Raw genomic sequence first — 12,747 nt, 5'->3', positions numbered from 1 at the left:
ACTTCAGCGCAAAAACAAATCTTACACTGACCGATAGGTGGAAGCATAGAGCACAACTGCGCGTGTAATTTGTAGAAAATTCTGAACATGAAGAAGAGAGTAAATCGCCGGAGAAGAAAAAGCGCCAGTGCCGGAGTGCATGAGGGTGGCGGGCTGATCCTGCAGCGCTTCTGGCTAACGAACTTTGTCTGGCTAACGAAACTTGTTCGCCAAATAACTCGTGTTCTAAGTAAAAACTTTTGGATCAAGAAAAGAGAAGTTTTCCTTCAAAACTGAGGTAGGTTTTTTTTAGTGTTAAAGTAATGCTAACTGTCAGCTAACACCAACATCCTCTTACTAGCTTGCTAGCATAGCTAGCTCAGGGGGAATATGGAGTAAACACTAAACTTGTGGGGTTGGTAGTTTATCTCCACATTTATAACCGTCGTTGTGTCATATAAACATATTTTATTTTCCTTATCTGTAGATAATCTAGAGGTGGTAGGTTAGCGATGCCGTCCGGCGCTGGTCCCAGCAGCCCCGCTGCTGCTCTCGCAGAAGCGCTGGTGAACTCTTCCCGGCTGATTGACAGACACCTGCAGGAGGACCGCTGCTTCCCCGACCTGTCGGAGCTGCTCGGTGTCCCATCTCACAGTAAGTCGTGGAGATTAATGCCTAAAATCAGCTATCACACTCAGATGTTTCTGTTAACCCCATTCCGAACCAAACTACGAATGATCGTAGAACCAAATATTACAACAAATGTTGACCAAACCGTTCTTGTTTGGAAAAAAACATATCACGCAGTCAGCTCCACAATGAAATGACTATTTTGCAACACTAAGATCCATTTGTGTGTGGCTCCGCGGTGCACTGGCGTCGTTCTCAGAGTGTCCCCCGCCTAACGCCCTATGCCGGCTGAGATACGCTCCAGCTCCCCGTGACCCGCTACGGCGGATGAGGCGGCAGAAAATGAATGAATGAATACTGAATAGGCATATAGCTGTAATAAACATAATCTGCTGGGAAAATAATAATATTCAGGTACATTTTGCATTTGCTCATGAAAAGACGACTATGATACTGTTAAAGGAATTTTAGTCATCAACAGGTTTATATACAGAAATTCAGTTAAAGCCAGATACCATGTTTACACTATGGCCTGTAGTACCTAACCTCCTGATTTTTTGTCGACAGATATGCCATCCCTCTCTGGAGTGTCCGACATGGACTACCCTCTCCAGGGACCGGGTTTACTCACTGTACCAAATCTCCCAGAGCTCAGTGCGGTTCGCCGAGTCCCCTTGCCGCCAGAGCTGGTGGAGCAGTTCAGTCGTATCTTTTACGCAATCAAGAAAGATAATCAAATGTTTACTGATGGGATTCCGTCTGGTGTATATCAACATCTTTAAGTTGGTAATTTTCATGTTGAACTTAACAGTTTCACAGATATGCAATGTAACTGCATGATGGGAGTTTTTCCTGAGATCTCTAGAGCATGGCTCACTATCGACAATGACATCTTTATGTGGAATTATGAAGATGGGTAAGATTTTGCCACTATGAGACTTGCTGACATTAATATCTATTATTGCCAACCTGAAATTATTTATTTTTCTTTACAGTGGGGATGTAGCTTATTTCGATGGCCTTATTGAAACTATTCTGGCAGTTGGTCTTGTAAAACCAAAAAAAGGTATTTATGCCCCTAAAGCATTAAAATGAACTTTGATTTATAAGTATTCTTCTCTGAGTAATACTTACAATTTGTGTTTTTGCAGGGATTTTACAGCCAAACATTCACTACCTCTTAGTACTAGCTACGTCTGTGGATGTTGTGATACTTGGGTTGAGCTTCCCCAGGGGTCAAGCCGGTGAGTTCGTCCTGTAACTTTTATGAAAATGACACTCCAAGTGTATTTTTTCCTGCAGCATGTAATGTTGGTGTGAGAAGGAAACTTTTTCATGATGCTTCTCTGTTTTCAAATGAATGAAATTATCAGATAATCGTGTCATGACGTAGCAAATTGGAAGACGATCAGCTGCTCTAAAGCTGAAAGGACCGTATGCGTAAATCAATACTTTACGTTACTCATATGCACCTTTTAAGTTGTTGAAATCAATGCAAGTGAAATCCTGTAATTCTCCTAAATATTTTAATGGAAGGATTACATCCTAGCTGTAAGGACAGAAGTCTGTTAAGGGATATTGTTGCATTACTTTGAACACAAAATATTTCCATTTACAGCGCTTGCTGCTTCTGAATTATTCAAGGCCACCTGTCACTGCAGCAGGCTTGCCATCTTCCATGTGTTGTTGTTTTTCAATAGCTTTTACTGTTCTACTATATGTGACTATATGTTTAGTATTTGGTGCCTCTGTTACATCCAGAAGAATTTCAGCCATAATTTCTATAGTTTAAGAGATGTTGTACTATCATGTTTTCAGCAATTCAAATCTAAATCAGGGTGTACTGGTTAATCTTGGCCTTCTTTGTGTGTCTTGCTTTTGTTTTAGTATTGAATGACAGCATGTCTGGTGGGATGCAGCTGCTACCAGACCCCCTCTTCTCAATCCCGACAGACAACACGCACATCCTGTCCATCACTTCCACTGACCTGGGACGCATCTTCATGGCAGGAAAGGACGGCTGCCTCTATGAGATTGCTTACCAGGCGGAGGCGGGCTGGCTCAGCCAGCGCTGCAGAAAAATTAACCACTCTAAAAGCTCTCTGTCTTTCCTCATCCCGTCTGTGCTCCAGTTCTCCTTCTCTGATGACGGTAAGGAGAAGGACACATTTCCATTGAAAGTATGTTCATAATTTGCTTAAATTTCACTTTGTCTTCTTGTGCTCCACAGACCCAATTGTGCAGATTGCTATTGATAACACACGAAATACATTATTTACACGCTCTGAAAAAGGTGTCCTGCAGGTAAAGTGTTTGTTGCATTTCATATATGTAAGGCTATTTCTTATTAGATAAGAAACCAACCCATCTTTCAACGTGTTGAAGTAATTAATAAGTGCGCTTTTATTAGGTGTACGATCTCGGTGCAGATGGGCAGGGAATGAGTCGTGTTGCAACGATGTCTCAGAGCTCCATTGTTGCTGCTGCTGGAAACATAGCGAGGTATGTCTGTCTGGGTTTGTTGAAGCTCAAGCGTGTGTGTTTCAATTTTTTTTTCTGTCTCTCTTTAACATCTAACTAATAATCCTCTCCAGAAAGTAATTTTAATCTTCTTTCACTCCTGTTTGCAGGACAATCGATCGTTCTGTCTTCAGACCTATTGTCCACATTTCTGTGATTGATGGATCTGAGTCCTCAGACTGTCACTTGCTTGCTGTCACTCATGGAGGTACTGATCATAAGACAAAAGTGAAGATATTGGGACACATGTATGGTAATATAAAATGTTAAATTGTATATGTGCATGTATGTTTTCTCTTTCTATAGGCGTGCGCCTCTACTTTAGCACTACAGCTTTTGCTGCTCCACAACAGAGACATTTGGTCATTCGACCTAACCTTCTGGCTTTGATTCACGTTCGCCTGCCACCAGGGTTTTCAGCATCTTCTACTCTGCAGAAACCAGCAAAGGTCCATAAAGCACTACACAGCAAAGGTAAAATTATGTTCTTTGTATTATTTTATGCTTTTATCCCCATGTTCAGCTCAATGTATCTTTTCTTTGTTTAAATCCTGTAGGCATTCTGCTCATGGCTGCTTCTGAGACAGAGGACAGTGACATTCTTTGGTGCATGAACCATGACTCCTTCCCTTTCAAGAAACCTTTAATGGAGACACAGGTTGGGACAGTAAATGCATATAATAACTCGATTACAGTTTTAGGTTTTAGGCCTCAGTTTAGGTGTCTTACATCTTTTGATTGCTCCTCTGTAGTGCAGATTGTGTATCCAGAATACATTGCTATGAATGACTTTCTTCATATTGTGTCCTATTGCAGATGACATCTAATGTGGATGGACACTCTTGGGCTCTTTGTTCCATAAATGAGGAGAGGCCAACCAAGATTATTACTCCACTGAACAAGGAACAGATCCCCATCACTGATTCTCCTGTGGTGGTCCAGCAGCACAACATTCCTCCACAGAAGTTTGTCCTTCTCTCTGCAAAGGTTAAAACTGCATACTGGACTCGTTATGTGTCACATCAAATGCTTAATCTTGATGTGATTTGATGCAGTGATATCTTTATTTTGCAAACTGTGCATTAATGCTGCACTGCTGTTTTGTAGGGGAGTCATATCTTCCTGAAACTGCGGCCAGTCGATCAGCTTCGTCACCTGTTGGTGAGCTGCGCGGGAGGAGAAAGCGAGGAGGTTGAACGCTTCTTCAAGCTGCACAGGGTACAGAGCATGATATTCACTGTCTAACATTTTATCATCCCTGCGTCACCAAGATTAAAATGGTGTCCATTTGTGTTGTTGTTCTCTTCTATTTAGGAGGAGCAGGCCTGTGCCACAGCACTGATCCTGGCTTGTTCCAATGCTGCTTGTGACAGAGAGGTTTCACAGTGGGCCACGAGAGCCTTCTTCAGGTAACAGGCAATATTGTTGATGCAAACACACAGACTTATTCTTAACTTACACTGAACACAAGCTACAGTCAGTTCTCTGTTGTTGGTCTGGTTTAGATATGGAGGGGAAGCACAGATGAGATTCCCTGCAGCGGTAACTTCTCCCAGTACCGTTGGACCTGTGATGAGCTCTCCAGCACCAGGTAAAAAACACAAGTAACTACTGTCCAGCTGGGTTTTACAGGGGTTTTTATTTACAGACCACACATGACAGCTGAAGCCACTGCGACAAAACGTAACTCTTGTTATAAATGTCCAAGTCTGAGCCTTTTAAAACAGAATTGATGTACAGTGCACCCTCGATACTCGCAGTTAATGTGTTTCAGGAACCACACGCGAAGAACGAATTCCGCTATATTGCGACAAACTATTTATCTTATTATTTACGTTAATTTAAACGTTTATGAACCCTCCCCTTACCGATATTAAACCACCTTCTCAGAGTTCATTTTACCTCAAGAAAGTAGTGCATCCCTGTGATGCGCCTCAACAAAAAAATTGTTCATCCCAACATGACATTTATGCATCCCTAAAGTAATAACAATATACAGAAGAAATGTACGCAAGTTCTGAGTTTTGCCAATAGTACAATGTAAAAACTACACAAACTTAATTTTAACGTTTTTATTAATAACAATTGATAACAAAGTCATAACTTTTTGAGTAAAAAGAAAAAAAATAAAATGATGAGGTGAAATTGCGAGGTTTGGCACGCTAGGGCGCACTGTACAGTAATCCCTCTCTTAATCGCGCCTCAAGATCCATGGCTTCACTACATTGCGGATTTTTAATGGGTAGTCACGTGATACCGTACATGCATGCTATTGGCTGACAGCATCTGTGTGTGCACTGCGTTCCGAGACTCACGGAACGCCGCGCACTTCTGTGTCTAAAAGAAACATTTTTCTTTAATATGAAAGTGTTTTAAACAGTCTATAAGAGTGTGGTAAAAGGTAATGCAGATAGAAGGTGGTTTAATATCAGTATTTTAAATAATTAAATGTTTGTCTCTATATTGCAGAATTTTGTTTTTCACAGGTGGTCCTGGAACGCATTAACCGCGAGTAACATGGGATTACTGTACTTGGTTCTAAAAAGAAATATATAAATTCTTCCTCTTCTCGCAGGTGTTGTGCCCCCAAGTCTGGCAACACCTTTTGTCCAAATGCAGTCTGTGTCTGCCCCCATCACTCCCATGTCAGCCGGTCCAGAGGTGATTTTCTCAGGGAAACACAATGGCATCTGTGTCTACTTTGCTCGCATTCTAGGGTAAATAAATCAATTCCCACATTGAAATTCACACATTTTGAATATTTTCTTGAAGCCAAAATGTGTGTTTTTTATCCGACGGGTGTTGATATGTGGTGTTCATACATCCATACTGAATAATGTGTCTTTCTTTCTCTTGGCCCCCTGCCGATGTTCTACAGAAATATTTGGGACGGCAGCCTCGCCGTTGAGAAAACCATAAACAAAGGAAATCAGACCGTCAGTATTGTAAGTATCCTAATTACACCAGAATGACAGTTGTAGTGACGACACTCACTGTTATCTGTTCTTCCTGCAGCTGGAGAGCAGCGTTAGTGCTTTTGATCTAGAATCTGTACTTCTGGAGCTCCTTGGTTTGCGGGAGTTCATTGATAAAAATTCCCAGTTCAGTCCATCCTCTCTAGGTGCTGCGAGGTGAGTTCTCCTCACCGCTGACCTAGTCTTTAATGTACTGTATATCATAAAGTATTGATTAGTTTTTTCGCTGTTCACATTCCTATGTCAGAGTTTGCTATGTGAAAGTTGAACCTGCCAAAAAACATGATCAAATGTGTAAAAATGCTGCTTGCTGCATTTGTTCTTGATTCCTTCTGAATGACACCTGCTCCCTCTCTGTTAGCTTCAGCTCGCCTGCCAACCTTCAGCAAAGGCTGCTGGGATTTATGCGTCCTGATGGTGCGAGCTCTCAGCAAGTCCAGCAGGAGCTTCAGAGGAAATATCACAGTGAGTTATGAGGGATGAATCTTCCCGACACAAAAACCAAAATCCTGAATACCAGTGATAGTATGACGCTTATTCAACACAAACGGGATGTTGGTCTTGGTGTTTCACACGCTGATTAATGAAACTTGTATTTCTGTCTTTATCCAGCCAAAGCTCAGGTCTATGAGAAAGCATCCCTGCAGGGCATCCAGCAGTTAGTGCATCGCTCTTATCAGACACTGGCCCTCTGGAAGCTCCTCTGTGATCATCAGTTCAACCTCATAATGTCTGAGCTGCCAAAGGTACATCTGTGCTCAGAACACCTGTAGGGTCATCGCTAGAACATTTATCCACGTCTTCCTCAATGGAAGAAGATTTTATTTTTAACCAGAAACCTGATTTTCAATTCCATACTCTCTTTTCCTGTAGGAGTTCCAAGAGCAGATGAAAGGGGCGTGTTTTAAAGACGTCGTGATCCGGGGAAAGGAGCTGTCTGGTGCTCTCGTTACGGCGCTCATTAATGTGTACATCAAAGATAACGCCTCTGTGGATGCCATCAGCAATCACCTGCGGGACATCTGTCCACTGCTGTACAGCAGCGATGACAGCGTTTGCTCCAAGGTACAAACACACAAATGCTTCTTAGATCCTTGAAAGATTCTGAAATGATCTGAGCTGAATAACTCTTTGGAACGTAATAAATGTGGTGAAGGTGTCAGGCGGTCACACAGCCTTGATGATTAAAAATACCTTTTAGGGGATATAAAAGGTTTGCTTCACCCTGATTGATTTTTTGTTGCGAAATTCCGTTTTTTTGTTTCACTCAGGCTAATGAGTTGCTGCAAAGCTCAAAGCAGATTCAGAATAAAGCAGATAAAGAGAGAACACTGAGGGAATCCCTGCAACTCTATCAGCAAATCAGCCAACACACCGACCTGCCGCTGGTCTGCTCCCAATACAGACAAGGTAGGCAAACAAGACCCCCTCCTGTCTTCTGTATTAGTGTCGTTGATATGTTGAATTATTCTAACTTAAATGCTGTTTAAATGTTGTCAGTGCGTTTCTACGAGGGGGTACTTGAGTTGTGCCTCACAGCGGCAGACAAGAAGGACCCACAGAGACTGGGGCCCCATTTCTACAAAAATGGAGAGCCTGAAGACGACCGAATGGGACAGCAAGCCTTCCAGGAAAGGTAAAATGAATCAGTGACATTAGTGACTATTTCAACCACCTGTCACCCACGTGTTTTACTTTTCCTCTCTCCTTTTGTAGACTTTCATGTTACAAGTGCATCACGGACACCATGCAGGAGCTGGTGAACCAGAGCAAAGCTGCCCCTCAGTCCCCCAGCGTCCCTAAACAGCCCGGGCCTCCCGTCATGACCTCCGACCCTAATATGCTCAGTAACGAAGAAGCTACAGCTCATGTGAGTAAGACAGCAGCAGAAGATGCTGTTTTCTTTCCATGATTACCTAAAAGATCTGCATGATTAACGGATTGCTGTGTTCTAGTTCGAGCAGGTCCTCGGTTTGGCCCAGAGGTCTCAGGACGAGCTGTTTCACATCGCTCTGTACAACTGGCTGATTCAGGCCGATCTGACTGACAAGCTGCTGGAGGTAGTGTGTCTGACACTTGTGTGTGTGAAACGTGAATGAATGAATCTTGTAGTGTTCATGGAGAAATGACTGCAAACGTGTCATCAGCAACAGTACAGATGGATGATTGCCGTTTCTTCCTTGGGTGATGCAGACTACATGCACTAATGACATATTACAGCCGTTTATTATTTGTCAATTTCATAAATAATAAAAGGGATAAAAGTAGCAACAAAAACATTCGTTCAATATTCGATATATAATGTGGTAAAAATAAAAGTTATTTATATTGTTATGTTAAAACTGTGCTAATATTCCCTCAGTTTCTGTGTGGATATTAAACCGCCCTCTCTTTTTAATTAACAAAAGAAACACCTAATAGTCTCATGAATATCAAAAGTGAGTGTGTGTGTGTGTGTGTGTTCGAGCGTGCGTGTGGTGTTGTTGGTGTAATTACATGCTGTTTGTCTTGACAGCTTTTTGTTTCCTCTGTTGTGCAGGTGAATTCTCCCTACCTGGAGGATCATTTGATGCACATGATCAAACAGGAACAGAGCAAAGTGCACAATATGGACCTCTTGTGGCGCTACTACGAGAAGAACCGTAACTTTGGCAAAGCAGCTCATGTTCTGGCCCGTCTCGCTGACATGCACAGGTGTGGACACCTGGATAATATTTCATTATTTTATTTGAAGACGACGTTGTTAAACACGGGCACGTGGGTCACCATATATTATACAACCTGTGCGACATTTTGTGATTATGCAGCACCGAGATCTCCTTGAAGCAGCGTTTGGAGTACATCGCCCGAGCCATCCTGTCTGCTAAGAGTTCCTCTTGCATTTCGGCTCAGGCATCCGATGGAGAGTTTCTTCACGAGCTGGAAGAAAAGATGGAGGTAGATGTGCGGCGAAGAAAATCAAGCCTTGATCCTCCTTTTCAAATTTAACATTCTGACCGTAGTTTTCTCTCCCACCAGCTGGTCCGCATCCAAGTACAAATTCAGGAGACCCTGATCAGGCAGTATTCCTATCATCCCTCTGTGAAAAACGTCATCTCTCAGCTGGACTCGGAACTCATGGACATCACCAAGGTAACCCAAGCAGAACAATGGGCATCAGAATTTTGAATAATTACTTATTGCATTGAATGCATTCAGAATATCGTTCTCTATTGTAGCTCTACGGGGAATTCGCAGACCACTTCAAATTGTCAGAGTGCAAGTTGGCTATAATTCACTGTGCAGGACACTCTGACACAATCCTGGTGCATTCACTGTGGCAGGAGATAATGGAGAAGGGTGAGTTGATGAAATGTGAATAAAAACATGTAAAAAATAAACCTTAAAACATGCATGTTGTTTGTTATCTAAATGTTTTTTTTACTCGTACAGAATTAGGAGACAGCATAGCGATGAGTCCAGTCGACAGGATGAGGTGTCTCAGTTTGAAACTGGTATCACTGGGCAGGATTTACGCAGGAACACCAAGATATTTCCCTCTGGGTGAGCGTTCATACCCTCCTGTAATTATTTTCACATTAAGTTTTTCCTCTCCATCGCACTTTCCCGTTTAGTGTTTGCTGTTTTGCTAACGGTGATATAATTAGTGTTCCCCTTTGCGTCGTTTATGTCGGCCTCTGTATGTTGGTCTACAGGGTCACAGTGGTGAAGACTTAATTATCCTAATCATAACCAGCCTGTTCAAACCTGTCTACTCCGCAGAGAGAATGATTCATTTTTATACATCCTTGATACATCAAACACGGAAATAATGCTGAACATGCAACGCTAACATGTGCTGACGCGTCGTGGTTGTAGAGTTCCTGGTCAAGTTTCTGGAGCAGGAAGTGTGTAGGCTGAACTGGGATGTGGGCTTCGTCACCTCCACCATGCAGGAGATTGGAGTACAGCTGCCTCGTCTGCTGGAGGTCTATGACCAACTCTTCAAAACCCGGGTACAGATAGAATATCATCATTAAACCAATTCTTTAGAATTAGCAGTTCCAGTTGTTTTTGGGGTGGGGGACTAAATACTGTAGTTTCTGAATGAATCGTCATCTCGCCTGCAGGATCCCTGCTGGCAGCGGCTGAAGAAACCGCTGCATTTGGTGGAGTGTATCCACGTTCTTCTGTCAGGATATGTGGACGATCCCAGCAAAGTACCAACATATGACAGGTAATCATTGAGTCTGCTGTTCACCTGCTGGCCTCTAGTGGGAGCTGTGGTGACGGTTTTGCATTGATTCCATCTGTACTGGTTAAAATCCCCCCAAAAAACTATGTACCCCCTCCAAAGTGTCCTTGAGAAAGACGAGGATGCCCCCGCTCACTTTATTATAAGATGGCAATGGTATATTCTGTTGTTGGATTAAATGTTGAGGGGGTGATTTGAAGATTATGCAAAACAGCATCTGGAGCAGGAGCACCAAAATTTAGCAGGAGGCTTTTTCTTTGCTGTTTCTAGGCAACACATGCCAGTCAATCACCTCTGTGCTTCTAACAGCTGATGCATTAAGGCCATGAAAAACAGCAGGACAGCAATATCAGACGTCCACTGATTGTCCAAGCCCGACGCTTGATTTGTCTGAGGTGGCTTTGTGTCAGAACTATTTTATAAAAGGGGATCTTGTTTAAATGAAGGCTTTGCGTGTCTCCAAATCTGTCTCACACGCCCAACCATACATTGAGAGGTTTATTCCTTTCTGTAATTCTCCCTCTTGTAATTCCTCCTCCTCTGCAGCAGCCTCCATGTAATTAAGGCATGCTGACCTCGTAGAGGAAAAGGAGGAGAATAAATATGCTTTTCCATCCAGTAATATCAGAAGACAAATTTCACTGTCAACTTTCTGAATTTTTAATGATGCCATCCTTTGTGAAGGTTGTCCACTTTTATACCCTGAATGTAACAGAAAAACTAGCTTCATAAAGGTGCTCAATCAGTTTGTGAAACTGTCAGAGTTGCATTAATTTTGTTTTCCTCCATTTCAGGCGCCGTTTCACCAATGTTTGTCTCGACAATATCTGCGGATACCTGGTAGAGCTGCAGTCTCTGAGTCCAAATGCAGCCCTTCAGCAAACCATCAGCAACTTCAAGAGTCTGCAGGCAAAGCTGGAGAAGCTTCATTGATGTTACAATAAAAAATTTATCATCATGCAAGGGCCTGACAAAAACTTGGATATAGAATGTTTGCCTTAATTTATCAGCTGATCCGGATCAAATGATCACCACACTTCTGTCTTGTCTTCAATCTGAAGTGTTACAGCTTGATGTTAACAGTGACAGCAGTCTACTGATAAAGATGAAAACGAAGACCCGAGTTTTATAACTTATTTAAAACATTTATCTACTTAAGATGAAACATGACGCTTGAGTACAACTTTTGAAAAGCTAGACATTTTGGTTTGTGTATCAGATATCGAAAGAATGCCAAAATATTTGAGTTCACGTGTTTATAAAAGCATGAAATCCCTTTTTCAGCTATGTCCACTTTGATATTGTGCTTATTAAGAACGACTGATTTGGAATATTTTCTTACAGGTCGAAAAAAGTTTCAAAAATATTTTTTACAGTGCCACGTTTGTAACAAACAGTTCCGTGTTGGATCTTGTAATTATGTAGATAACTTGGCAGTGATTTCACTTCTTCTGTTGTGATAAATCTAATGTTGCTGTCATATAAACTAGTAAATGAATGCTTCTGTGATTGGACTGAATTTTTTTTAGAGCACGCCTACATTGAAAACTGGCTTGTATGAAGAAAAATCTAAAGATGTTCCCAAAGAAATAAAACCTACCTTTGTTTTTCTAGATGAAGATGTTTTGGGGGGTTTTCAACAAAGATGTAGACAAAGCGCTTGAAATGAAACTTGTTCTCACTTATAGCTCTGTGTTAAATTTAACAAGTAATTAGCTGCTGAATGGATGATGACTAACTGTGGGTTGATGATATTTTTACTGCAAAGGGCATTTAATAATGGACTTCCTATTGTGAGTGTTGACATAATTATCTTTAATTGGAATTGGCACCCGGGGGTTCCTACAGTCAACAACAGGCAAATAATTGCTAAAGGTCTGCTTCTTCAAGTAGCCGTTCACTCTTGACACACAATTATGTTAATTTCTACCCTCCTGGGAAAATAAGGATCGGGATGGATTTTTAATAATGTAGTTACTACATGTACACAAGGTTATCATACCAAAGGTTTAAAAGGCATGACATCCAAGTTTACTATGAACAGTTCCAAATCGATCAAATGAGTGCAATATATTGGTCAACATGACTACTGGACTTTTATTCCTTATCAAAGAGGTTACGTTTATACACCTTGCAAGGTGTATAAACGTAACATTTCATCCGTGCTTCATCAGACTCTACTGATATGCATCTTGTAATTACTCTATGTCTTATTTTTAAATTTTCAGGCTCATTTGAAATGAGTCTCCTATCCATGTAAGCACAAAATTGAGTTTTTCCATCTGTGTCTTTGGACAAAATGTCTTCAGAATGCTCAGCATAACATTTCATCAAGAAATACACTGTATATATACATAAGATAGGGAATCAACTGTTCTAAGTCAACGGGACGTTTGATTTACCATCATT

At 41.6% G+C, this 12,747-nt stretch overlaps 1 protein-coding gene across 1 annotated transcript; it reads left to right on the top strand.

Moving 5' to 3' along the window:
* The first annotated feature begins 120 nt into the window (after positions 1–120).
* On the top strand, positions 121–11,836 carry nup155 (nucleoporin 155). Its single transcript, XM_068334524.1, has 34 exons — positions 121–277; positions 467–633; positions 1,177–1,314; positions 1,429–1,525; positions 1,605–1,675; positions 1,761–1,853; positions 2,497–2,760; positions 2,840–2,913; positions 3,020–3,111; positions 3,240–3,337; positions 3,436–3,603; positions 3,687–3,787; positions 3,946–4,116; positions 4,237–4,347; positions 4,444–4,538; positions 4,635–4,720; positions 5,705–5,846; positions 6,008–6,074; positions 6,145–6,260; positions 6,466–6,569; positions 6,717–6,850; positions 6,978–7,169; positions 7,376–7,514; positions 7,605–7,740; positions 7,821–7,974; positions 8,060–8,164; positions 8,644–8,798; positions 8,912–9,041; positions 9,123–9,236; positions 9,323–9,443; positions 9,537–9,647; positions 9,963–10,099; positions 10,214–10,320; positions 11,133–11,836. The coding sequence occupies exons 2-34, from the start codon at positions 492–494 to the stop codon at positions 11,269–11,271; spliced, it is 4,104 nt and encodes a 1,367-aa protein (XP_068190625.1). The 5' UTR covers positions 121–277; positions 467–491; the 3' UTR covers positions 11,272–11,836.
* Positions 11,837–12,747: the final 911 nt, after the last annotated feature.

Source organism: Antennarius striatus, chromosome 15 (genome assembly GCF_040054535.1).
Source record: "Antennarius striatus isolate MH-2024 chromosome 15, ASM4005453v1, whole genome shotgun sequence".
In the NCBI taxonomy this organism is placed as follows: domain Eukaryota; kingdom Metazoa; phylum Chordata; class Actinopteri; order Lophiiformes; family Antennariidae; genus Antennarius; species Antennarius striatus.
The sequence above is the reverse complement of the archived record's forward strand: the minus strand, read 5'-3'. Positions and strand labels throughout refer to the sequence as shown.

What these genes read in the sequence shown, in the direction of transcription:
- nup155 (XM_068334524.1), top strand. Translation starts at nt 492, where the DNA reads ATGCCGTCCGGCGCTGGTCCCAGCAGCCCCGCTGCTGCTCTCGCAGAA. An exon ending in TAAAGCACTACACAGCAAAG is followed by an intron (nt 3,604 to 3,686) that starts GTAAAATTATGT and finishes TAAATCCTGTAG; the next exon opens with GCATTCTGCTCATGGCTGCT. An exon ending in ATGACAGCGTTTGCTCCAAG is followed by an intron (nt 7,170 to 7,375) that starts GTACAAACACAC and finishes TGTTTCACTCAG; the next exon opens with GCTAATGAGTTGCTGCAAAG.